The sequence below is a fragment of the Equus asinus genome, chromosome 15, assembly GCF_041296235.1.
Source record: "Equus asinus isolate D_3611 breed Donkey chromosome 15, EquAss-T2T_v2, whole genome shotgun sequence".
Taxonomy (NCBI): Eukaryota; Metazoa; Chordata; class Mammalia; order Perissodactyla; family Equidae; genus Equus; species Equus asinus.
In genome coordinates, this window is record NC_091804.1 from 50,957,704 (window position 1) to 50,982,754 (window position 25,051).

At 60.1% G+C, this 25,051-nt stretch overlaps 3 protein-coding genes across 20 annotated transcripts; 1 reads left to right on the plus strand and 2 right to left on the minus strand.

The window, feature by feature from the left end:
• Positions 1-196: 196 nt before the first annotated feature.
• On the minus strand, positions 197-6,487 carry RGS19 (regulator of G protein signaling 19). 10 transcript variants are annotated; one of them, XM_070486331.1, is made up of 7 exons: positions 6,319-6,429; positions 5,754-6,100; positions 3,171-3,268; positions 2,848-2,969; positions 1,592-1,666; positions 1,258-1,492; positions 197-1,189 (listed from the first exon to the last, which is right to left on the minus strand). In XM_070486331.1, exons 3-7 carry the CDS (start codon positions 3,198-3,200, stop codon positions 998-1,000), a joined length of 654 nt encoding a protein of 217 aa, XP_070342432.1. In that variant the 5' UTR covers positions 3,201-3,268; positions 5,754-6,100; positions 6,319-6,429; the 3' UTR covers positions 197-997. The 10 variants fall into 10 exon arrangements, with proteins under 10 accessions (XP_070342432.1, XP_044604218.1, XP_070342431.1 ...); XM_044748283.2 differs by lacking the exon at positions 6,319-6,429 and adding an exon at positions 4,540-4,631 and having other exon boundaries at positions 5,754-6,307; XM_070486330.1 differs by lacking the exon at positions 6,319-6,429 and adding an exon at positions 4,540-4,631 and having other exon boundaries at positions 5,601-5,977.
• A 2,686-nt stretch (positions 6,488-9,173) lies between these two features.
• Positions 9,174-13,005, minus strand: LKAAEAR1 (LKAAEAR motif containing 1). 5 transcript variants are annotated; one of them, XM_070486341.1, is made up of 5 exons: positions 12,900-13,005; positions 12,046-12,134; positions 11,465-11,875; positions 11,072-11,194; positions 9,174-10,991 (listed from the first exon to the last, which is right to left on the minus strand). In XM_070486341.1, the coding sequence occupies exons 3-5, from the start codon at positions 11,865-11,867 to the stop codon at positions 10,888-10,890; spliced, it is 630 nt and encodes a 209-aa protein (XP_070342442.1). In that variant the 5' UTR covers positions 11,868-11,875; positions 12,046-12,134; positions 12,900-13,005; the 3' UTR covers positions 9,174-10,887. The 5 variants fall into 5 exon arrangements, with proteins under 5 accessions (XP_070342442.1, XP_070342441.1, XP_070342439.1 ...); XM_014849049.3 differs by having other exon boundaries at positions 10,784-10,991; positions 11,508-11,875; positions 12,900-13,002; XM_070486340.1 differs by having other exon boundaries at positions 9,720-11,194; positions 11,508-11,875; positions 12,050-12,134; positions 12,900-13,004.
• OPRL1 (opioid related nociceptin receptor 1) lies at positions 12,210-24,742 on the plus strand. 5 transcript variants are annotated; one of them, XM_070486335.1, is made up of 4 exons: positions 12,210-12,390; positions 18,140-18,404; positions 21,845-22,200; positions 22,273-24,741. In XM_070486335.1, exons 1-4 carry the CDS (start codon positions 12,210-12,212, stop codon positions 22,794-22,796), a joined length of 1,326 nt encoding a protein of 441 aa, XP_070342436.1. In that variant the 3' UTR covers positions 22,797-24,741. The 5 variants fall into 5 exon arrangements, with proteins under 5 accessions (XP_070342436.1, XP_014704533.1, XP_070342437.1 ...); XM_014849047.3 differs by lacking the exon at positions 12,210-12,390 and adding an exon at positions 17,368-17,523 and having other exon boundaries at positions 22,273-24,738; XM_070486336.1 differs by lacking the exons at positions 12,210-12,390; positions 18,140-18,404 and adding an exon at positions 17,390-17,523 and having other exon boundaries at positions 22,273-24,742.
• Positions 24,743-25,051: the final 309 nt, after the last annotated feature.

The following is a 25,051-nucleotide window of genomic DNA, read 5'->3' on the forward strand; positions in this document are numbered from 1 at the left end:
CCTGGGACCCAGGTCACGGGGCCCTCGCCAGGGTGGGGCTGGGCACAGCTGCCTGCTGGGCTGTTGCTCTGAGTCGGGTGGAGGTGGGCAGAGCACACAGAGGCCAAATTCCCTCACAGAGCTGGCTGTCCCCCTGCCCTGGGCCTGGGCCAAGTCTTCACCCGCTTAATCTCCCTCCAAACACGGAAAGAGAGACTTTTGCTTTAAAAATAGCTTCAATAGGGGCCAGCCTGGTGGTGTGGTTAAGTTCATGCACTCTGCTTTGGCAGCCTGGGGTTTATGGGCCCAGATCCTAGGCACGGACCTACACACTGCTCGTCAAGCCACGGTTTGGTGGCATCCCACATACAAAATAGAGAAAGGTTGGCACAGATGTTAGCTCAGGGACTATGTTCCTCAGCAAAAAAAAAAACCCCTTCAATAAGATGACATCCTATTCTGGGGGAGGAGGAATGGAGATAAATATGAAAACTTTCTTTTTGATAAAACACAGTGAGGACATGTTTCCAGGTTTCAAGTTAATGAATGTGTGTAAAAGAGAAACCGGGTCCTGTTGCCTTGAGCCTGGCTCTGAGGTCCTGGGTCTGATTCCAGGTGCGGACAGCTCAAGCTGGGAGGGCTCCTCCACCACAAGAGCAGATGGTGCACAGGCTCCGTTCTCCAGCAGGGCTGCCAGGGAGGGGGCCCAAGCCAGGCTGCTGAGTCCCAGGCACCCCTGGGAGGGTCCTTCTCGCCGTGGGCACACAGCTGGCTGGCGGGGGGCCAGGGCAGGAGGGGCCCTCACGCTTGCCTCTTAACAAGACCTTGGGGCGCTGGGTCTCCTGGGCAGGAGGAGCTTCTGGCCGACGCTGCACCTGCAGCTCCTGCCTGGGACTGCCCCCAGCCGTCCTGGCCCCACACATGTGTCAACACTAGCTGACACACACACACTTGCGAAGGCAAGCTGAGTCTCTGCCCTTGGGAGGGGTTGTGTGTCGGTGCTGCCTCGGCAGGCGGCCTAGGCCTCGTTGGAGGACTGGGAGCCCCCCCGGAGCAGCAGGGCACGGTAGGTGGGGGAGCTGAGGAAGCGGGGGTACGAGTCCCGGTGCATGAGTGTGTAAATCTGCAGCTGTGCGTCGTCGAACGTATGTGCAGACGGCTCCTGCATCTTCTTGTTGATGCCCTCTCGTACGCGGGAGTCCAGGCTCACCTGCAGGACAGGGTGCCATGGTCAGGCCCAGGAGGCGCCCCCACCCCCACCGTCCCCGTGTGGCGCACCTCCTTGGGCGACAGGATGGACACGTAGTCCTCGTAGATGAGCCGCGCCTTCTCGTCCACCACGTGCTGGTTAGCCTCGGCCTTGAGCTCCTCGCAGGCCAGCCAGAAGAGCATGTTCTCCTCGCTGTACTCAGTGCGCAGGAACTCCCGGAACACGGTGCGGCCTGCCGCGCTGTGCATCAGCTTGTCAAAGGACTGCGCCCAGCTCCGCACCTCCTCAGGGCTCGGTGTGGCGCTGTGGACATTTGCCGCCAGGCTGGGTCAGGCTCCAGTCCCCTCTGCCCAGACCCCCCCGACACACAGGCACGCGCACACGCACGCTGCCCAGACTCACCACGCCTCACAGCTGGGGAGGGGCTGCAGCTTGCTCTCCCGGGAGGCCCGCCATGCTCGCCGCCGCTCTTCATTCCTAACGGCAGAGAGGAAGGGGCACTGTGCTCCAGCACACACGAACAGGTGTGTGCACACAGGACACCAGCACCGTGAACCTGATATGCATGAACAGGAGGCCAAGGGTCTCTCGGCACACCCGTAAACCCACTGAGGTGGGCAGCTCCTAGGAAAGCGTCTGCGCCCGCTGTCCACCGCCCCCGGGCTGAGCCGTGCCAGCAGCATTTGACCTGGGGACCTTTACTGCCTTCTTGCTTTTGGGACTTCATGGGCCCCCCCTTCCTCCCAGAGGCCCTGACTGATGCAGTGGGAAAGCCCCCGGCCCGCATGTCTGACCTGACTCTCCCTAGGGGACTCTTCCTTCCCTTGGCTCCCAGCACCGCTTCAGTGCTGGCTCCCAAGTCCATACCTGCAGCTGGCCTTCTCCAGGCCACTAAGACGGCGAATAGACATCTCAAACCCAAACGATCTGACAGAACTGAGTTCCCACCCCACCCCCGCCTGCCAGACCCCAACCCCCTCCCTCGGCCCCACAGCCAAACTCTGAGTCCCACCTATCCAGGGCCTCCCACCTCGACCCCCAGGCCACCTGCTCCTGTCTCGGGCCTGGGCTCAGGCCTCAGTTGCTCACTGGTCAGCTGACTCCACTTTGGGTCCCCACAGTGCTGGCCACTCAACAGCCAAGGCCCAGAGCCTGAATAGGGCCAGGTCTCTGCAAGGCGTGGAAACTCCAACAGCTTCCTTGCATGCCTAAAAATCTGTTCCCACCTGGAGGCCCACGCCTGCCCCCCCCAACCCCACGCTGCTCTGGAGGGTGGTCCCCATTGTCCCCTGGCCCGCTCTCTGCTCAATGCCCCCTCACTGACACAGTCAGTAGGATCTGCTTCTGTCTTGCTCTGCTCTAGGTCCCCAGGGCTAGCCGTGGCCAGCTCATAGAGGTGTCAGTAAGCAGGTGCTGAGTAAACGGACGAGTGTGCATACATGCACATGTGCATGCACACACACACACATGCACAGAAGAGTAGCCAGGTGCCTGCACATGGACACACTCTTGGGCACACCAGGCACAAAAGCCACCTGTGCCCTTGGACAAGTGCTGTGGGTGGCAGGTGTGTCCTGCCTGCAGGTGACACTTCAGAAGCCACCTGTGGGTGTGGGGAGGGGACCCTGGCCCAGGTCTGCTGCCTCCCCACTACGTACCAGGAGCAGCTGCAGCAGCAGCACCAGCACAGGCAGCAGGGGTTGCGGCTGGCGGCAGCCGGGGGGGCCACTTCATGACTGGACATTGAGGGGGGCTGGTCTGCCTCCTCTGGCCCTGTGTGCTGGGGAAAGACGGGGCCTACCTCAGGTTCCAGGCCAGAACCCACGGGCACAAGCACCTCTCACCCACTGCCTGCCCGCTGGCGGCCACACTCCCAGGAGAATGACCCTTCCAGCCTCCCAGGTGTCATCACCGCCCCCCCACCCCCCCCCCCCCCCCCCGGCGCCCCCAGGGCGGCAGAGGCGGGGTGGAGGCGGCGCACCTGCTTCTCAGCCTCATGCGGGGTGGGCATGGGTGGGTGGACCAGGTCACCCGGGCTCCGTGGTGCTGGCTCTGGGACCCTCACCACAGCCTGAGAGTCTGAGAAGAGAAGGTGAGGTTCGCACTGAGCCCTGAGACCCCAGACCCTGACTGCCCCCTGGGAGGGGTCGTCAGAGTCTCTCCCTCCTTCTCGGAGCCCTGGGGGCCTGTTCCTCTGCCTTCCACCTCCAGACTCCTCTGTCCAGCTCCTAAGCCAGCCCAGCTTGCACCAGGGCTGTGAAGGGGCAGGGCTCAATGAGGAGGGGGCCCCAGACAAGATCCCCACAGGAGGTTCCGGGACACCCCTATCTACTCCTCCCTGGGAAGCCGGAAGCCTGGGTTCCTCTTTCTTGGTTTTCGGCTCCTAGCCCCTCCCAAGGGGGCTGGGGGCCCCAAGAACCTGGGGCTATCAGGTCGGTGCATAGGGGGGTGGTCAGACATTCAGACCCCCCAGTTCCCTCCATCCCGGTGTCCTGCAGGTTTTCTGCTGGGGGGATGCTCCCCACAGGGAGTCCAGGTCAGCCTGTGGGCCCCAGAGGACTCCGACCCGATCACTGGGGCAGCCAACTAGGCCTGCAGTATGGACGACTTGAATGGGACTCGGGCAGGACTTCCTGAGGGTGCGGGAAGTGGGGCAGCGCAGAGTGAAGAGGGCCGCGAGCTTCCCAGGGACAGAGGGCTCCTCGGTCCCAGCCGCTGCCCCTGGCACCACCCCCGGGGTCTCCCGGCGTCCCTCCCTCCCCCACTGTACGCCAGGCTGCGGAAACCACAGCGCGCGCCGCGAGGCCTCCCAGCAGGGCGGGCGCGCCGTCGGGAAGCGGGGCGGCGGGGGGAGTCCCGCTCCCGAGTGGGCGCTGCGGGGACCCTGAGCGGGGCGCCCTTTCGAGCCCGAGCGGCACCCTCCGCGGCGGAGGCGCGCGGGGTCGCCGACGCCGGAGCCGAGCAGGCCCCGCGTGCCCCCGTGCAGGGCCCGGAGTCCAGCAGGCCGGCGCTAGTCGGCGCCCTGGGGGAGGTTTTGAAGCCTCCCCGCCACCGCCCCCTCCGGCGCCCACCTGGGCCCAGGTAAGGCCCTCAGGGCCCGGGGCGCACCCTGCACTTCGGCCACGCGGACCTTCCTGAGCGCCCGCCCCGCGTCTGGCGGCCAGGAGGCTCACGAATTGCTTTCACTTTATTTCCTCATTTAATTATCGTTCTTGCTGCCCCCCCATCCCTCAGCTTGTGGCCTTTTAATCCCTGTTTGGTCCAAGTTGGCCTCTTGGGGTCTGGAGGACAGGAGGAGAAGGCAGATACTCCAGGGGAGGCCACTCCTGGGGCAGGGAAGCAGAGCTCACCTGGGGCTCTGGCCAGGTACGGGCGAGGCCGGGAGCGCATGTAGAGTAGACGCCCCGAGTCAGGCACACTCAGGGCACCTCGCCTCCTGGGCCTGGGCAGCAGAGGACCCTGCCCTGAGCCAAGTCTAGTGGCAAGGAGCAGGGTCCTCTGGGGCGTGGGCCTCTCACCACCTGCCTGGCCTCCTCTGAGATCATGGGGGACCCTCACACTGGGGTCAATCAAGCAGATGGGGAAGCAGCAGCCCCAGAGCACCTCTTCCCTCAGGGGGCAAGTTTCTAGGGAAAGGAAGGGGTGTGGCAACCTCTGAGATCTGGTAGCTGTACCCCAGACGGGTGACTTCCCCAGGCAGATCTGTCCTTCCTCCTCTGCACCACCACCCACTGCGTGGGGGCAGGGCCTCAGCCCCAGCGCCCTGAAGACTGCGCCCCTCAGCTGCCATCTCCAACCAAGCCCAGAGTTGGAGGAGGGAGCCTGTCTGAGGGTGCAGGGCTGGGTGTTGGGGCTGGGTCTGGGGCAGAGAAAGGGCAAATCTCTTTTGTCCTGGCTGCAGGCCCTGGACCTGGCTCCCTGAACCGTCCTCAGGGTAGCTGGGGCCAGCCGTGCCCCCAGGGCACCCGCTCTCTCCAAGGGAGTACAGAGGCTGAACCAAGGCTCCTGCTCCTCATCCTGGCATCCGGGAGGGTGCACCCTCCCCTTCCACAGCTCCTCCAGGCTTTGGGCCCCAAGTCTGGGATGGGAGAGGCGGGACAGGCAGCAAGTTTGGCCTCTGGGGACACAGGCTCCCTCGGGAGTGGCTGCTGCTCTGCTCCACAGAAGGAAAAAGAACGTCCCCGAGCCCGCCAGTCCAAAAAAAGAATAAGAAAATGTGACAATCCCAGAAAAAATGCTGTCGTCTTTAGGAGGGGGTGGGCAGAGGGGCTCCATTCCCTCCTTGTGATCCTACTCAGTTCCTTTCCTATCTGCTGCCCACCCTCCCCATGTGGCTGCTGAGGGAGCCCCGCCTGGGTCCTCCAAGGTAGACCAGGTCTTCCTAGCCCTGGTGACCCTCACCCCAGCCCACCTCCGCAATGGTGAGGCGACCCACTTCTCTCTCTCCCTCTCTCCGCTGGGAGGGTCTGGCCTGGAGGAGCCCGTCTCCTTCAGGGGCTTCTTCCTCCAGGCTCCGGTGCCCCCACCCCTACCTCAAGGAACTCGCCGTGGCGCTCCCACTCACCAGCGACCCCAAGGCAGGTGGGGGCGGAAGGGGCCAGGTTCGCTCTGGGCCCCACCCTGGCTGCCGAAGGGGCGTGCACTGCAGCAGCAGGGACTCAAGTCAGACGGCAGGAGGAACTCCTGCGGCGTTCTAGAGGGAGGCCGGCGCCGAGAGCCCTCGATCGGCTGGGGCTGGGGGCGCAGCGCCTCCCATGCGACTCGCAGGGCTGAGCCACTGCCGGATCCAAAGGGGTGGGGGCGGGGGCGGACCGGGTGTCCTGCCTCGGCCCCTCCCCACCAGGCTTGGAGACGCGGAAACCTGGGTTCTTCCGGCCCCCCCTTTGAGCAATCACTTCCCCAGGCTTTGCGCTGCAGAAAAAGGGGAACTCTGTTCCAGCGCCCCCTCCCCCACGCGCGGGGGGCGGGCTCCAGTCCTGCCGCGGCCCAGGGTCCACGTGGACCCCGCGGCGGGAGTGCTCGGGGTGCGGATCCCGGCGCCGACTCCCGGAGCTCCCGGCCCGCGCGGCCCCGGGGCCCGGGGCGGGGAGAGGCAGGGCCGCCGTCCTCGGCGCCGCGCGCGCACTCACCGGCCGCGCTCCCGAGCCGCTCGCGCTGCCGCCGGCCCGCGCGCTCCGAGGTCCGGCCGGATGGTCGGGGAGGGGGCGCGGGGCGCAGTGCGCAGGCGCCTCGGCGGCACTTCCCCAAAGCGCGGGGCCGGGACTTCCTCGCGCGGGGAGGCGCCCGGCCCGCCCCGCCCGGCACGCCCCGCCCCGCGCGCGCCGGCTTCGCGCCCCACCGCCCCCTCCCCACGCCCCGCCCCCTCTGGAGCTGTGCCTCGGTCCCCACCGTGGCTGAGGGTGGCCCGTGGAGATGAGGTGTAAGAATGGGGCCGCTCGCCTCGGGGCGGCCTGAGCTGGCACTGTAGTAGATGGGGGTGTGGCCGTGCCCCCCAATCTGCTCAGCTGGGCCATTCCAGCTTGGCCATTCATGTGGGCGTCCATGAGACTCCGGTCCAGGGTGGGGCACCAGAGCCCTCCAGACTTCCGCGTCCCCACGTGCTACTTGGCCCTCTTGAATAAGAAGAGGCCGCTGGAAGGGACCGTCCGATGGCTACTCCCCGCCGGGCCCTAGCCTCTCTGAGACTAGGTGCCGTTATCTGCGAAATGGGGTTGAGGGCGGGCTGTCTTCCTGCGGTCGGGGGCTTCCCAAGGAAGGGGGGGTTCCTGTGCTGCGGTGCCAGTCGATGCTGGGGTCTGGGTTCTTAGATCTGGACTCACCAGATGTCCCTGGCAGTGGGGCCTGGCTGAGTCCTTCCGACTCCTCCAGTTGCCCCAAGATGTCCTAAAGTTTGAAGCCACACCCTCCCCTTTGCCACTGTCGACGAAAATAATCCATAACCAATCTATAAATGAAAATTTGGGTGAGTTTATTCCGAGCTGAAATCTGAGGACCATGGCCTGGGGCCTTTCTTCCCGAAGGAAGAAAGGGCACCGAAGAAGTGGGGTGCACAGAGTGGTTATATACCCCCAGACAGGACGTTTCACATATGATTGAAATGTCCCTTTTACAATAGTCCCGAGACTGCTCTGTCGGCACAGCACAGCGATTGATGGAAATAGCAGCTAAGTCTGCTCTCTCAGTGAACACAGCAGAGTGGCAGTCTGCTGTCTCAAAGCTGGGTGGTCGCAGGTGAGCTGGGTGGTCAAAGGTGAGTGCAGCAATCAGTTCCTAGCCTAAGGAAAGATGCTTATCCCGAAAGGAAATGCCAATGTGGGGGGGAGGGGGAAGTTGCACCTTTATCTCAAGGGCCTTTGTTCTGGCCATAGGAAATGTCTAAGCAGATATACAGTGGGAGCTCAATAGCCACAGTCAGGCCCTTTTGGAAAAAACAAAGGCCGAATTAGGTTTATACCAAATGGCTTCCTCATATACTCCAATATATCTATTGCTTGCCATTTTTATTTGTCACCACGAGTGCCCTCTCCCTTCTTTTTGGCCAACTCTCCTCATGTGTTATGACCCGGTACAGCTGTAAGTTAGATTCCTATCCTAGCATGCTTTGGGCCTGTGTCTGAGGAGAGCTGACCCTGCTGGGGAAATGGTCTGCAGCATGTCTGGGACCCCAGGATCACTGCGGCTCCTGTCCTCAGTGCAAGTGCTCAGCCTGATCAGCTCTGGTGCCCGGCCTGCTCACAAGTGCCTTCCTACTGCGCCAGCCGTGTGTGCATGCTCATCAGAACTCTCCCCCTTGAGGGGGAAGGACTCATGGGTGCTGGGAGTCCTTTCCACAGGGATCCTGAGCCCTGCGCCAGGCAGTGGGGCCCAGCAGAAAGCAGGCAGGCGGGCAGGAGGGAGGTGTGTGGCGCCACATCTGGGCTCCGCGGAGGACCCGGTGGCAGGACAGCAGGGCGGGGCCTGGGAGCACAGGGCCAGGCTAGAGGAGAGTGAGGTGCAAGGTTAGAGGTGAGAGGGGCCCTGGAGGTGGGGGTCCCTCTCAGTGCTGCGTGCCCGGGGAGCTTGGCGACTTGACTGCGGTGCTGTCTGGCTGCCCTGCCCACAGGCTGGTCAGGACAGGGCAGAGGCTGGAAGCCTGTTCAGACAGGAGGAGGTTGCTTCCCATTTAGCCCAGATTAACAGTCCTGAGAAGCAGGTCCCACAGAGACGGGCCAGCACCTGGTCAAGGTCACACAGCCGGTGTGACACACAGCACAGTGCTTAGTGTCATGTCTCCACCCCCTCCTGAGAAATGTGTGGGGCAGCGGCCAGGGGGTCAGCACACGTCTCTCCGCTCTCGACACCCCCTTCCACCCGCACACCCCCCCAGTCCTCCATACAACTCCCTTCTCTCTTCACTCCCCATGTCCTCTGGCCACTTGGGCCTGCTGTCCATTCCCCTTGCCTCAGCCCTTCTGGGTCATCTGTATCTCCTCTGGGGAGTCTGTGTCTGCACAGACCACCCCCATATTCTACAGGAGGAACCCAGGTGTGCTGGGCAGGAGCTCTTTCAAGGCCATGCAGCAGGTAATGATGGAGATGGGATTTGAACCCGGGACCCTCTAGCCAGAGCATGAGCTCCCAGTCCCAAGGACCCGCCAGATCCCTCACAACCCCCAACACATTGGGCCTTGGCCCACATGCGTTGCTGTCCCATAGCAGAAACTTCCTCTAGGCCCTGCAGAAGGGTCCTCGGCCCCTCTCCCTGGTCTCCTCTGCAGACCTAGGGACCACTCCCGGTGTGAGGATCAGAGACACCGCATGTGCCAGCTCTGTGTCTGGTGCAGAGCAGTCTGTGAGCCCACCTTGTGCTGGCCTTCTCCTCAGGGCTCTGTGCACTTGTCTTGTCCGTCTGTCCTTGTGTGCCTCCCTGATACATGGTGACCCCTCTTATGGAGCTCTCACTATGTGGGGCATGGCGCCAAGCGAGAGGCATGAGACCTCCATTTTGAAGATTTTATTTTTTCTTTTTCTCCCCAAAGCCCCCTGGTACATAGTTATATATTTTCAGTTGTGGGTCCTTCTAGTTGTGGCACGTGGGACGCTGCCTCAGCATGGCTTGATGAGCAGTGCCATGTCCTCGCCCAGTATCCGAACTGGCAAAACCCTGGGCCGCCAAAGCGGAGCACGCAAATTTAACCACTTGGCCACGGGGCTGGCCCAGAGACCTCCATTTTAAAGAGGAAGAAATAGATGTTCAGAGAAGCGATGAAATAAAATGAGCTTTTACTAAGCAGATCACACCATCCCAAGCACTCAGTACTTCCCCAAGAGACAGAACGCTGGGGTCCAGACTGCAGGGGCTTGGCCAGGGAGCCAGGGCTGGCTGCCATCCTGTGCACATCAGGGTTCAGTGGCCGTCACTCCTGGATGGGGAGACTGCCGCCCATTCCCTATCTCTCTGTCCTCTGCCCACGGACACCTTCTCTCACCCTGTTCCTCTTTCCTCCCCCTCCCTTCTAACCCGCCCCCCCCCCCCCCATACATAGCTCTCCCCACCCTCCTGGAACTGCCACAGACTCCACCTCCATACACAGTTCTGGGCTTGTATCAAGGCCAAGGGCAGCAACAGCTCAGAAAGGGTGAAGGGTCAAGTGCAGGGGAAAAGGGCTTGCTGAGGGCTCCGAGGGCCCAGGTCCCCATGGGGCTCTGTCCTGTCCTGAGCCAGGTTAGGGAGGGGCACTGGCTGTCACGCAGCAGGATTCCTAGTCAGAACCCAGCTCTGCCCTCTGCCGGTAAAGAGCGCACCTCTCCCTGATCAGTTCTCTGCCGGTGGACTCAGCAGGAGCCCCTGGCAGGGAGAGGGCTCGTTTGAGTCCCTCCTGCAGACCCCCCTCTGCAGCCAGTGGCTGGGATGGGCTGGGAGGGAGGAAAAGGCAGAGGTGGCCTAAAGAAGTTCCAGACTCCACAAAGAGCCTGTCTCAAGGAGAAGAGTAAATTCTGTCCAGAAACTTGGGAGGCTTTTCAGAGCCCAGAGGGTGTGCAGGATGGGCGTGTGTCAGAATGGGGCAGGGGTAGTTTCCTTCCTGTCCTGTGTGTGAATGTGTGCGTGAGGGTGTGTGTGTGGTGGGCGGGTAAGGGGGCGTGAGGGGAGCAGAGGAGGCCATTCAGAATGGAAAGGAAAACCAGAGGGTGATTTTCTGTCTGGAGCACTAGGGGCCTGCCTCGCCCAGCCCCTCAGCCCTCTGGAGGACCTCCCGCCCAAGGCTGACCCTCCAAAGGCCAGCTCTGGCTGGTGCAGTTAACCCCTGCCCAGGACGTCATCCTCCTCTCTGATCCCCTGATGGGATGACCTGACATCTGGGGTTCCACTTAGGCCCCACTTTCTCCCCAAGGCTGCCGTTACTTCTGGGGGTGTGACTGTTGCCCAGCCAGGTTCCTCCTGTCCCCCCCAGACTGGGGGCCCTCAGGGACTCAGAGGGCACTAGGTTGCCTGATGGGGGCAGACCTGTATCTGGGAGATTAGGAGTGTCTCTGTCCCCTGATAATCTGACACCTGTCCACTTGCACCTTCCTACTTTGTTGGGGGAGCCCCACGCTGTGTACCCAGATGTCTGTGGCATCCGATGTGGGGGAGGCAGCAGCCACACTCCCCCCTTCCTTCTCCGTGGACCTGGAGAGGGGGAGCGGAAAGACCAGGGGGCACCTGGAGAACGAGAACTTTATGTGTGAAGGTGGGGCGCGTTCGCGTGCTGTGGGGTCACCGTCAACGCGGGAAGATGCTGCCATCGACTTTCTCCTCCAGGATGGTCTCCACGCGCCTCCGCTGCGGGGAGAAGGGCTGGGACCAGGTGGCGGGGAGGCGGGCGGGGCCCCCTCTCCGCCCCCTCCCGGGCTTGCAGGCACCTCTTGACGGTCCAGCGGGTCCCGAATCCGCGTGGGCTTCAGCTGCGGCGGCAGGAACAGCTCCAGCCTGATGGCGGCGCGCGCGGACTTCTGCTGCAGAATGAGGAGGGAGATCTCCTCCGCCTGCGGATCCCGGGGTCGGGGCGTTTCTGAGCCTCCGCGACGCTCTGCCCCGCCCCGCCCCGCCCCGCCCCCTCCCGCAGAGCACCAGGCGGGTCGTACCCCCACACGCTATCGGCCTCCACCCCGCCCCCTCCCGCAGGGCATCCCAACTGGTCCCCTCACCCTCTAGCCCCGTGTTTGATCCGTCCCCACCCCACCCCACCCCGCCCCGCCCCGCCCCTTGCCTCAGGGGGCCCAGGCCGGTCTCCCCCTCCTGGCCTGCCCCCTAACCTTCTCGCCTGCTCGTCCCCTCCCTCCGGCCCCCTCGCCTCACCCGCATGCGGGTGTAGCGCAGCCGCAAGGCGCGGATGCGTCCGCGGGCCTCGGCTGCTTTGAGGACGCCGAGGAGCCGGTCCTGGCGCTCCGCGGGCAGCTCCAGCGACTGCGTCCACGCGCGCGGGTCGGGCATACGGTTCGCCAGCTCCACCGACTCGCGCGGGAAGATGGAGGCGGCCGCGCCCACGTCCTCAAGCAGATCACCGAAGAGCAGCTGGTGGTGGCGCTGCTCGGGGCGTAGGGCCGCCAGCCCCTCCAGCGTTAGGGCCCAGCCGGGCTTGGGGGCCTCCGGCGTGGACGTCCCCCTGGTGCACTCCTGCGGGACCCTGAGCCCGGCATCCTTCTCCTGCGGCTGCATCCTCGGCCCTGCCCCGGGAAGAGGGCTTTCCTTTGGTGCCCAAGCGGTGTCCCTTGGGCAGCTGCCTGCCCCTCTGGCCTGACCTGGCCCCACCGTGCACCCCCAGCTCCGGCCGCTCTAGACTCCTCGCAGTCACACTTGCCCCAAACTAGCACCGGTCCTCATCAGCTCAGCCTACCTACTCAATTCTGCAGGCAGCTGGAACTTTCGGATCCACTCAGAGTTTCAGGAAATTCTCTTCCTGCCCACAGGCTGTTTCTCTGTCCACTGAGAAAATGCTGAGACCTCAGAGTTGACCTCAGGCCTTACCCGGGCCTTACCCACGTGAACCTGCTCTGGGGGATGCTTGGTGGACCCTTTCCCGTGAGGCTGGGGATCCTCACTGTGCTTCAGCCCCCCATGTCTGGGGTCACCGGTCAGTCAGCAACCTCCCACCCCCCTGGGAACCCCAGGGACTGGTCTGGTGTAGTCTGCCCCACACTGGCCTCAGGCCCCTCTGCTTTAGGGGCTGCAGGTGGAGGAGGTGAGCCTTCACTATACCCTGGGACTCATGCTCTTCTGGGAGATATGTGTAGGTTTGTGTGTATCTGTGAGTGTGTGTGTGTCTGGGTGTTCCTGTGTAGGTCAGTCTCTGTGACTGTGGGAGGTCTCGTGTGTGTGTGTGTGTGTGTGTGTGGTGGGGGGGGCGGTTCAGAGCCTAATGGACAGACGTCTTGCTGCAGGGGAGACCCCATCCTCCTAGCTTGTCCCCTGCTGGGTCTAGATGGCAGAAGGAAGAGCAGAGCCCAGGGAGGAGGTGATAGAGGGGAGGGTCCTCGAGTGGGGAGAGGGAACAGCCTGAGGAGCGTTCAGCCCTGCAGGTTCCTCCCTTCCCCCAACCAGCCCACAGCAGCCAGACCCCAGACTCTGGGCCGGGTCCTGGCCCACTGTGGGCCAGAGGCTACAGCCACAGTCTGGGTGTCTGCTGGCAACGTGCCCCCCGCACCGCCCCCATCCTTAGCTACCGGGTCGAGGGCCAGGCCCTTGCCCTACCCGGCTTCCAGGCCCCACACCCCATGCTTCATATACTTCATGCCTTTTGGGTCTGAGCCTCCTACTCCACGCCGCCAACTCTCTGGGGCTTGTTGACTCGGTTGCCCGGCAACCGGGAGGCCAGCCCCTCCCCAACCCGACGGGGGGCGGAGCTGTCCTCCGGAGGGGCGTGGGCAGAGCAGGAGTCCAGGGCTCCCGGTCGCTCACCCCAGCTGCTCTGGGCGGTCGAGGACTGTGGAGGAGGTGACCGCTGGCTTTTTCAGCCTGAGTCCTTGTCTTTGCTTTTTGGGGAGCCCCAAATGCACTCTTCTGGGAGCTGTGGGGCCAGCTTCCTGGCTGGAGAGGTCTTCGAGGGCTAGTTTTGGGGCAGGGGGCACAGCTATGAGGAGACCTTTGTGGCTGAGCCCCTTTCCCCTCTGCATGGCCCAAGAGGCCTCCCACAGCCAGTGGTGTTCACAGAAAGGGGAAAGTGGAGCAGAACTCTGGACGCTCACCTCTTCCAAGGCAAGTTTGGGCCCCGAGGGATCCCACCAGACCAGACCCCGGTTTTACTCAACCTAAATCTCTGGGTCCTGGGTTCTAGATTTCCGTCATCTGAGTATTCATTAATTTCATAATATTTTATAACTAATTCGCTTTTTAGTTTACTAATTCTATAATTTATTCATGAACTCAACAGTTTATTCTAGAATTCATTAATTCACGCTTGCAGTCCACAGTTTACATTCGGCCCAAATTAGTGCATTCAATCCATAATTTGTTAACGTGTGGGTGGCTTCCACAGTGCATACATAACTCTACCCCTCACTCTTGAATGTGCCCCCAGGGCCGACGTGGGTGAGGGGCCCATGGATGGTGCCTTTTTGGGAGTTCAGGACCTGAGCCCTGAGGTCGTGCTGTCTTGGTTTTGGGGGTGGGGTCTCAGCTGAGGTTCTGGCCTTTCTGCAGGAGGCTGTTGACTGTTTTGAAAGCTCGTTCTGGCCTCCTGGTCAGAGAGTGAGCGATGTCTCTGTGCCTCTCTATTCCCAAGCCGGCACCATCCCCCAGCTCCACAGAGTGACTACCACCCTTCCAGCCCCCAAGACTTTTCATGGCCGTTCCTTGGATGCTGCCCCCCCAACTCTGCATGTGCCTTTAGGGTGTGGCCTGGGCCTTGAGATTCAGCACCAACCTGGGGCTTTGTTGAAGACAAAGTTCTCTGGGCCCCGGAAGAAGCAATGAGGGCTTAGGAAGACTGACCAGCAGGTCACCTCCTCCAGACAGGCCTCCTAGATACAAGCAGCCCAGGTTGGTGCCGCCTCTGGCCCTCACTCTGTGCTCCCGCATGGCGAGTTCTCTGAGACAGGGAGCTGGGCCCCTGGGGTCTCAGCCTCCTGGGGTCCAGGTCAGGGGGCAAACAGGAGGGGAGTGGCTTGCTGGCTTCTGGTGGTGAAGTGGGGTAACAGGGGAGTGGGGGCACCTTCTCCTGCAAGAAGGGACTTGTGACTTGCCCGCTATTTTTGTAGGATTGAAAAACTTTGATGCTCCCTTCCTCCCTGATTCCTGGAGGGCTTGGTGCCCACAGAGCTCACATTCCTGAGCATGGCCTCTTCCTGCTTCTCCATACACCTGCGGTTGCACTGGGAAGGGAGGTGTTCCCCGTGTGTCTAGGGCCCAGCAACTGCGAGACACCCACCAGGCAGGTGTCTTCCATCTGTTTCTGTGTCCAGGATTCGTGTTTTTCAAGGGCCAATGGAAACGCTGAGATCTAAAAGCGTGTTGATTGGCGCCAAAGCCTGAAAATAAACTTCAAAATAAAATTAATAAGCTTTATTGAATGGCTACAAAATTTAACACTATATTGAAAATCTATGACTCAATTCTCTTGTTACTGTATATAAATATTATGAGGTTGAAATCATAAGAGCAAATTAGTTTATTATGATGAAACTTAGAATTATTAAAATCCTTTCACTTTTTTGACAGCACAAGTGGCCGAGTACGGCCTGGTGACTGAAATCCCCAGGGGACGGCTGTTCAGTGTGAGGCTGCCAGCAATGATGCTTTGGTTCCCGTGCCCAGCCTGGGGGTGGGGAAGCATGCAGAGAGGGAGGGGAGCAGACAGCGAGCCTGCCCCAGACCGTGGGGCCAGCGCTCGAGTCTGCTGTCTGGCCTTTACGGGCTGTGAGTCTTTGGATGCGAGTGTGAGGTGTGTTTACCGCAGGCTGTGGGTGCAAATATCACCCTGGGCCCAGGTCCTGCCCCAGATGCCTCTGACCTCTGAGCGCAGCCCAGGTGGGGCTTTAACTGTGATTTGTGGACGTGTGTTCTGTGCTGTCATTCGTGTAAGCTGCGTGTCGTGGGCTGTCCCTGGTGCCCCTGTGTCTGTTTTGCCTGCATATGACGTGTGTTTGAAGTTGACTTGCTTTGACCCAAATGCTCTCTTGTACAACATGTGTCCCCTGCTGTGCCATGTGTCCATGTGTGACGTATGTTCTGTGTCTCACCCTGGCAGCTCAGGGGTCAGGAGAGGCCTAGACGATTTCTTTTGGGTGTTAGCCCCCTTTGTGAGGGCCCTCCAGGGTCCAGGGCTGGGCTGCTGCCACCCACGAGGAGTGACCAGCCAGGTGACCGAGCCTGCCCTTCGGCTGAGACTGTCCCTGCGAGGGGCCAGGTGTCCGCTTCCTGCTGCCCTTGTGCTGGCTGGGTTGGATGTGCCCTCATGGGGCTCTCAGGCCGTAACTCACGCGGCCTCCGAGCAGCCTCATGGCCCATCCTCTTCCCCAGGCTGAGGTCTGCTGGGCGAGGAGGTAGCTATAGGCCGTTAGGAAACAGCTCTGTTGGCTGGTGAGCAGGTCGGCGGGCACAGGTAGCTGGGGCAGGATGGACTGAGGTTGGCTGCTTGGGCCTTGGGGAGCCCAGCTCGGGGGCTGCTGGGGGCCACGGCTCCCTGGGATCCTGCCGCTGCTGGGCCCCTGCGATCAGCGGGAGGTGCTTTGAGCCTCGTCTGCAGAGGTGGTGCAAGTGTCTGCTCCCTGGGTGTCCGAGGGCCCTGATCTGTGTGTTTCCTGTTCTTGTGTCTACGCACATGCCTCATGTGTGCCTTGGTGTGATGTGCATCTGTGTGCACATGTTTATGCGTCCCTTTGAGTGTGTGTGCATTTCTGAGCGCATACCCATGTCTGTGTGTCTACCCATGTGCCTGTTGGGGCATCTTTGGTGTGTGCAGGCATGTGAGTCTGTGTGTCCCTGCATGTCCTGAATGTCTCTGTGGACATGCCCTGTGTCTCCACACGTGTTCCTGAGTCGGCTGTAGTGAAGAAGTCCTGGAGGACAGCTTGAGATGCTGAGTCCTGGGGCATCTGCCTGCTCCATCCTCTCCTGATTCGCCAGGTATCCTAGCGACACTGCTCCTAGTTGCCTAGCAACCAGGTCCCCATCCTTGGAGACGGCTGCTCAGAGCAGGGTCTGGGTTGTGTGGGTAGAGCCCATGCAGGAACAATGACCCAAGGCTGAGTGGGGCTGGTGACTCAACTCAGGGGTCACACACATGGCATCTGACCCCAGTGCTGGGAAGGAGGCAGGTCAATGGGAGCTCTTCAGCTGTGTGGGTGCTGGGGGCCCAGGCTGTGAGGGAATGATACTCAGATGTTGCTCTGGGACCCAGCTGTGGCAGAGACACCCTTGGTGTGTCTTGGTGACAGACAAACCTGAATTCGAATCCTGTCTCTGCCATTTTGACAGATGGCTTCACACCTCTGAAACTTAGTGCTCTTGTCTGCACAAAGGTGATGCTGATGGCAATGGCCAGATGCAGTGGGGATGGATGAGCTCATGTTCATGATGGACGTGGTGCACAGTAGGCATGCAAGGTACACAGTAGGCATGTAGGGTGCCAGCAGAATCCGGGCATCCTCTTGTTACAACAAGGCTGTGATCTGCTTAGGGCTGGCCGGGCAGGAGCACTGCCACGTGTCCACCCACCTGCTGGCCCACTGTGGTTCAACTCCCCCTGGACCTGGCTGAGGGGCACTGTTCTGGGCATGGAATGCCAACTAAGGCTGGTGTGAGTCCGTCCAAGGCCGTGTCTCTGCGTGGGAGACGTGGCCCCATGTCTGTGTGTCTTGTGTGTGTCTCCCCGAGTTTCTGTCCTGTGTGTCTGTTCTGTCTGTGTCCATGTCTTTGTGAGTCCCCATGTGCCTCTCCCTGAGTCCCGGTGTGTCCTTGTGTATGTGTCTGTCCACGTGTCTGAGCTCCTGTGTGCCTCTTTGTCACTGCATCCCAGCCAGTCTCTGTCTAGGCTCTGTGGATCTGAGCCTCTCTGTCGTTCATCACTAGGTGTGTGCCCTGGTCTTTGCGTGTGTCTCCATCCAGCGTGGGGCCTGGTGACCTCTTCCCTGTGCCCCCTCCTCCAGCTTGCGTGGCCCCTCCCCTTCTGGAGCTGCAGCCTCCTCCCCCTCCCCCAGCTCTGCGCTAGGCTGCTGCGCCTGGTCTGGCGTCTACTGAGAAGGAGCAGCTGCCGCTGCTGCCGCGGCCCATCCAGACCTGGCCCTGGTGCTCGGGCAGGCGGGGGCTCCCAGCCCTGTTCTGCCAGCCAGCCGAGGGTTAGGGTCTCTACCACCCCAGCTCCCCAGAGGTTGCTGAGGTAAGACTTGAGCTGCTGGGGTCGGGTGTGGGGGTGACCTGCAGATGGCCTGCAGCTCCTGGCAGGACTGCAGAGGGGCAGGCGGAGGCTGTGTGCTTGGCCGCCCTGTGTTCTGTGTCCCAGGTGTTTCTGGGCATGTCTTGACCCCTTTTGTGCTTGTGTGTGCATGAGGGCAGGTTTGGGTATCTGTGTGAGTGCGGGCGTGTGTGTGTGCACCTGTGTGTCCCTGTGCCTGTGAGCACACGGGTGGCTGTGTGTCCCTGAGTCCCTGTGGGTGGACACATGTCCCGCTGGGTAACTACATCCACGCGTCCCATGTAGGAGCAAGGCAGATGAGACTGTGTCCCTGTGTGTGCACACGTGCCTCTGTGTTTGTGTGTCCCTGTCTGTACATACACGTCTCTTGTGTTCCTGTGTGTGTACTCATGTGTGCCTGCGTGTCCATGCATATACAGGCACATCTCTGTGCTTTGTGTGTCCTTGTGTGTGTGTGTATGCCTCTGTCTGTGGCTGCCCCTGGGGGGTCCATATGCCTGCTGGGCTGTGCACACTGTGCTTGGAGGCCTTGGCTGGGTGGGTGTTGGGTCTGCGGTCACATGTCCCTGTGCCCTCCCAGGTACTGAGTGGCTTCGCAAGCAGGGTGGCAGCATGGAGTCCCTCTTCCCTGCCCCATTCTGGGAGGTCCTCTACGGCAGCCACCTGCAGGGCAACCTGTCCCTCCTGAGCCCCAACCACAGCCTGCTGCCCCCCCACCTGCTGCTCAACGCCAGCCATGGCGCCTTCCTGCCCCTCGGGCTCAAGGTCACCATCCTGGGGCTCTACCTGGCTGTGTGCATCGGGGGGCTGCTGGGGAACTGCCTCGTCATGTATGTCATCCTCAGGTAGGCTGGGCCCTGCTGAGCTCCCCGACTGGTGAGTCCCACACAGCTGCAGAGGGGAAACAGGCACGGGCTGCTCCCCAGGAATTTCCTGCTTCCCCATTCAATTCCTGGTTGTCCTGTCACGGGGCAGGGTCGATCCTGAGGCCCTGGATACTCAGCTCCTCGGGGTGGGGGCCCCTGACTAGGGGGAGAGGGAGAGGAGGGGACCAGCCCTGCCCCCCCAGTTGGGGTTGGGGAGGGGTGTGCAGCTCTGTCCCAGACAGAGCACCATCCTGACTCCTGACAGATGATGCTTCCTGGTCTGAGCCGTGGGCCAGGCTCCCAGTCAAGCCGCCGCGTGAGGATCTCATGGGTCCCACAGCAACCCCGAGAGGCCGCTCTTGTCAGCCCATTGCAGGGCTGGTGCTGGCAGGCACCAGAAACGCCTTCCCTCCAGCTCCAGGACTCCGTGTTCACTGCTGGTGTCTGGGCTGACTCCAGCGTCTGTTAGTGCTCAGAATGGGAAAGCTTGTGGGGCCAAGAGGGGAGGGCAGGCTGCTGGAGGGGTTGACATCATAGGGGGACAGCGTGGGGGCCAGTGTGGGGAACAGTGTGGAGCAAGTGTGGGGACAGCTTGAAGACAGCATGGTGGACAGGGTGGAATGACAGTGTAGGGGGACAGTGTAGGGGCAGAGTGGAGGACAGCATGGGGGCAGTGTGTGGGAGGTATGGGGATGTGCTTGTGTGTGCACGTGTGCACATGGATATGTGCATGTGCCTGTGTATGTATATGCACACTGCACATGTATGTGTGCATGGTGTGTGTAGTGTGCATGCTCAGAGAAGGGGCTGGGAGGAGCAGCTGACCCACAGGGTTCTGGACTCACATGCCCCTTCTTGGCTGGAGGGTGTGTTGTGGGTGAGAATTGAGCCGTCTGGAGGGTGCTGTCCATCCTCTGTGAGTGCTCCCCTCTGCTTCTCCCTGCACTGGGGCCTCACGACTCCCAGAGTTACATCCTGGATTACAGGAGACAAGGAAGGTTGTCTTGCCCACAAGCGGCCCCCAGAGAGAGAGTGGTGCACAGGAGCTGTTGTGACTGCACTGGCCCGAGAAGCAGCACGGTGTGCTCTGAGCCGGTGGGCTGGGCTGGGCTCCCTCAGGATTTAGAAACACCCAGTTCCAAGCCCTGCTCCTTTCTAAAGACTTTATTTTTTCAAGAGCAGTTTTAGGTTCACAGCAAAACTGAGAGGCAGGTACAGAGATTTCCCATATACCCTCTGCCCCACACATCATAGCCTCCTCCATATCAACATCCCCCACCTGATGGTGCATTTGTCACAGCTGAAGAACCCACGTTACACATCAGAATCACCCAGAGTCCATCGTTTACAGAAGGGTCCACTCTTGCTGTTGTACATTCTGTGGCTTTGGACAAATGTTCGAGGACGTGCATCCATCCTTATAGTATCACACAGAGTAGTTTTGCTGCCCTAACCATCCTCTGCTCCACCTTCATCCCTCCCGCTACTCCCAGGCAACCTCTCATCTTTTTATTGTCTCTATAGTTTTCCCTTTTCCAGAATATCTTATAGTTGGAATCATGCAGTATGTAGCCTTTTCAGATTGGCTTCTTTCACTTAGTGATACTCATTTAAGGTTCCTCCACGTCTTTTCATGGCTTGACAGCTCTTTTTTTTTTTTAAGCGCTGAGTAATATTCCATTATCTGAATGGACCACAATTTATTTATCCATCCACCTACTGAAGGACATCTTGGTTGCCTCCAAGGTTTTCTATTCTTTTCTTTTTTTTTGCTGAGAAAGATTTGCCCTGAGCTAATATCTGTGCTAGTCTTCTTCTATTTTATATGTGGGTTGCCACCACAGCATGGCTGCCAAGGAGTGGTGTAGGTCCTCACCCAGGATCTGAATCTGGGCCACTGAAGTGGAGCGTGCCGAACTTAACCCTAGGCCAAGGGGCCTGCCCCTGCCTCCAAGTTTTGGCAATTATGGATAAAGCTATTGTAAACATCTGTGTTCAGGTTTTGTGTGGACATAAGTTTTCAACACCTTTGGGTAAATACCAAGGAGCATGATTGCTAGATCAAATAGTAAGAATAGGTTTAGTTTTGTAAGAGACTGCCAAACTGTCTTCCAAGGTGGCTGTATCATCTTGCATTTCCACCAGCAAAAAATGAGAGTTCCTGTTGCTCCACATCCTCGCCGGCATTTGGTGTCAGTGTTCCAGGTTTTGGCCATTCTAATAGATATGTAGTGGTGTCTCACTGTTGCTTTACTTTGCATTCCTTAATGACATATGATGTGGAGTGTCTTTTTATGTGCTTATTTGCTGTCTGTGTATCTTCTGTGGTGAGGGGTCTGTTCAGGGCTTTGGCCCATTTTTTAACTGGGTTGTCTCTTTTCTTTTTGTTGAGTAGTAAGAGTCCTTGCTGTATTCTGAATAGCAGTCCTGTATCAGATGTTTCTTTGGCAAATATTTTCTCCCATCTGCAGCTGGTCTTCTGGCTCTCTTGACTGTCTCTGCTTTTCACCAGCTCCGTGGCCTTGAGAAGGCCAGTTAGATCCTCTGAGTCTGTATGTCCTCCTGCAAAGAATGGGGATCAAAATAGCATTTTTGGACTCTTAAGTGAGATAAAACCCATGTGAAGAGCTTGGTGCAGGTGTCTGCCATCATCATTTTTGTTGTTGTTATTTGATCATCAGGAAGTCTTCTTCATGCTTATTCTTAACCCCTCTCTAAGAGGCAGAACTAAACCCCAGGTTCCTTCATGGCAGCTTAGTTGACATGGAACATTGTCACTTCTGGTGCTGCCACTGTCATCACCGTGTCTATGACCACCACCACCATAGCCACTATCACAACTGTTAATTCATTCAACAAATACTTATTAAGCACCCATAATTTTCCAAACCCTGTTCCAGGTGCTTAGGTACAACCCGACCCCATTAGCACCCCTCCCACCCCTGTCATCGTTTCCTCTCTCCATCGCTAGATGACAGTGTGGACTGAAGCCCTCTGACGTACTCTTATAGACTCTGGAGCCCTTGAAAGCCTCTGGCAGCTGCAGGGCCAGCCTTTCAGTCCACAAAGGGTCTTGGCGGAGAGTTGAAAGGGAGGAGGGTAGGCTCCTTCTCTGACGATTCCTACCCCTTCACTCCCCTGCAGAGTCAGGTGTGAGCTCTGCTGCCCGACCCGACTTTTCTAAAACAGACCAGTCTTTGGGTTCGGAACTCACACGTGTGCTTGAAGTACTTGAAGGGCTTGTTAAAATGTTTGCCCCAGGCCCCATGCCCTTGGGCTGGGCCTGGAGCCTGCGTTTTACCAAGGGTCTCAGAGTGCGTGCCCCTCCTGGTGGCCAACAGGAAGGGCCGCTTGCCCTTTGCTGCCAGGTCCAGCCACGGTGGCTGAGGAAGCTGTCCTTTTCGCCGTCCTCTCTGCAGACACACCAAGATGAAAACAGCTACCAACATCTACATCTTCAACCTGGCCCTGGCTGACACCCTGGTGCTACTCACACTGCCCTTCCAGGGCACAGATGTCCTCCTCGGCTTCTGGCCGTTTGGGAATGCCCTGTGCAAGACGGTCATTGCCATCGACTATTACAACATGTTCACCAGCACCTTCACACTGACCGCCATGAGTGTGGACCGCTATGTAGCCATCTGCCACCCCATCCGTGCCCTCGATGTCCGGACGTCCAGCAAGGCCCAGGCTGTCAATGTGGCCATCTGGGCCCTGGCCTCCGTCGTCGGCGTCCCTGTAGCCATCATGGGCTCTGCACAGGTCGAGGATGAAGGTCAGTGGGGTGGGCCCTCCCCAGCACCATGCTCCCCGCCCACCTGCCCTGACCCCACTTCTCTCCCCGCAGAGATTGAGTGTCTGGTGGAGATCCCCACCCCACAGGACTACTGGGGCCCCGTGTTTGCCATCTGCATCTTCCTCTTCTCCTTCATCATCCCTGTGCTCATCATCTCTGTCTGCTATAGCCTCATGATTCGACGGCTGCGTGGCGTCCGCCTGCTGTCCGGCTCCCGCGAGAAGGACCGGAACCTGCGGCGCATCACGCGGCTGGTGCTGGTGGTGGTGGCTGTGTTTGTGGGCTGCTGGACCCCTGTCCAGGTGTTCGTGCTGGTCCAAGGGCTGGGCGTGCAGCCGGGCAGTGAGGCCACAGTGGCCATCCTGCGTTTCTGCACCGCACTTGGCTACGTCAACAGCTGCCTCAACCCCATCCTCTATGCCTTCCTGGACGAGAACTTCAAGGCCTGCTTCCGCAAGTTCTGCTGTGCATCTGCCCTGCGCCGGGAGATGCAGGTGTCTGACCGTGTGCGCAGCATTGCCAAGGATGTGGCCCTTGCCTGCAAGACCTCTGAGACAGTCCCGCGGCCTGCATGACTAGGCGTGGACCTGCCCATGGCTCCTGTCAGCCCGCAGAGCCCGTCAACACCCAACACGGAGCTCACCCAGGTCACTGCGCTCTAGGCTGACGCACCACCTGAGCCCTGAGCCCCTCCAGCCTCAGTGAGCTTCCCTGTGGCCCCATGGGGCCTAGTGACATTATGGGACAGGTCAGAGCATTAAGGCTGCCTCCGTGGACCCGGTCAGCTCAGACTAAAGCTGCCTTCCTGGTGCAGGGTGGGGAGGGCATGCAAGGACTCAGCAGTGAGCGTGACTGGCCAGAGCCCATGCTGACCCTCCCGTGCTTCCTGGGCCTCTCCCCTGCTGCGCCCTGCATGCTCCAGTGGGCACTCACCTGGAGGTGCAACAGCAGCGTGTGTAGTCCTGCATGCCCCTTGTGCTGTGTGCTGTCTGCATGGAGCCCTGTAGCATCTTGGGGCAGCCGGACCCGTTTGGCACTGCCTGGAGAGCCAGCAGGCGTCTCTGGGCAGTGGGACTCGCCCTGAGCACGAAGCTGCTGATAGGACTCGCTCGTGCCTCATGCTGCTGCTGCTTCCTCGTCCCCTACTCCCGCTTCCCCTCATAGGCTTCTCAGTGAGACTCTTCCATCCAGAAGCGCAATGAGTTATCTGCAGACGCAGCCGTCCAGGCGTGCGGAGGTGGCTCAGGAAGATGGACGGGGCGGAGTGGGGGCTGCGTGACCACTGCAGGCTGCTAAGTCGTACACGAAGTGGCCCCGTGTGCCTGGTCTCAGCTGTTAGTGCTGAGGAGGGCTCTGTCATGCTCCATCTGGGGGCTCTCCCTCACCGTCTCACCTTTCCTTGAAATCAGAGGTCAACGGCTGTGCAGCTGGCAGAAGCCTGTGCCCTGTTTGGGTCCTAGTGGCCTTGGAAGAGTGGGGCTCAGGACAGCTTCTGCTCTGCACCCCAGTAACTGACCCCCTGCTTCATTTACAAGCCTCCAGGCGTCTGTGGGGGAGGCCTGAGCTTCCTGCTGTCAGGACTCATCTCAAACGGTGCCAAATTGGAGGCAGGGTTCACGTGCAGAGCTGGTGTGAGCGCTGGGGCTTGGCAGGGCCTGCTGGAGCCAAACTGTAGGGACTCTCTGGGCTGTGGGGACTGCAGGGGTATTCCTGCTGTGGTCACTGGCAGAAGTGCCCTCCCCGGTCTGCAGATGGAAGCTGCACGTTGGAGACCTTACACACTCTTCCTGCAGACACACTACTGACACACCTGTGACACCGAAAGACTGTTCTGCCTTCGCCTGTGGGCTGAGCTGCAGACTTAGGCCAGGCGCCCTGGCGCACCTGCAGAGAACAGAACGGTGGCTCTGGGCTGGCTCTGCTTCAGGGGCCCTGGCCCCTCGGGTGCGTCCCGGGAGGATGGGCCTCCCCGTGCTGCCTGCAGAGCAAGGCTCTGAAGACTTGGCGGCCGTTTCTTGCCACGGCTGAAAGATTTATGAATTTGTGCCCGTGTAACATGTATCTTCATGTAGTAGTGCATGTGACAAGTATGATTTCCCAACACGTAACCAACCCTTAACCTGTCTCCAGGGGTCATGAAGGGGTCGTAAGAAACCCCTGCCCACTGGCCAGGGCACTCTCCTCACCAAGGTGTTTCTGACTCGGGCTGGGTGGGCACTGGCATGTGGGGGTCAGTTGGTGAGTCCGCCTGGCACTCTCTACCTGACCAGGCTCTGTCCTTGGCAGAGGGTCCCTGGGAGGCTCCTACTTTGGGACTGGTGCGACGGTTCATGAGAGGCTGGGGGCTGTTCCCTTTTCTTCAGCATTCACAGTTTCTCCCTAAACAACCAACTCCTGTACCTGCAGCACGAGGCTCCTTGCGGATCCGGGGGGGCACCCTTCCCACGTGGGTCCCGGGGCTCTTTGCCCCATGAAGTCACAGCAGACCTCCAGCCCTTCTCTCTTCCTTGAGTGGATCCAAGAGGAGTATTTTTTTTTTAAAGATTTTATTTTTTCATTTTTCTCCCCAAAGCCCCCCAGTACATAGTTGTATATTCTTTGTTGTGGGTCCTTCTAGTTGTGGCATGTGGGACGCTGCCTCAGCGTGGTTTGATGAGCAGTGCCATGTCCGCACCCAGGATTTGAACCACCTCCGCCCCACTGTGCCCCCGCCTCCACCCCACTGCACCCCACCTCTGCCCCCACTGTGCCCCCACCTCCACCCCACTGTGCCCTCACCTCCACCCCACTGTGTTCCACTGCACCCCACTGCGCCTCCACCTCCACCCCA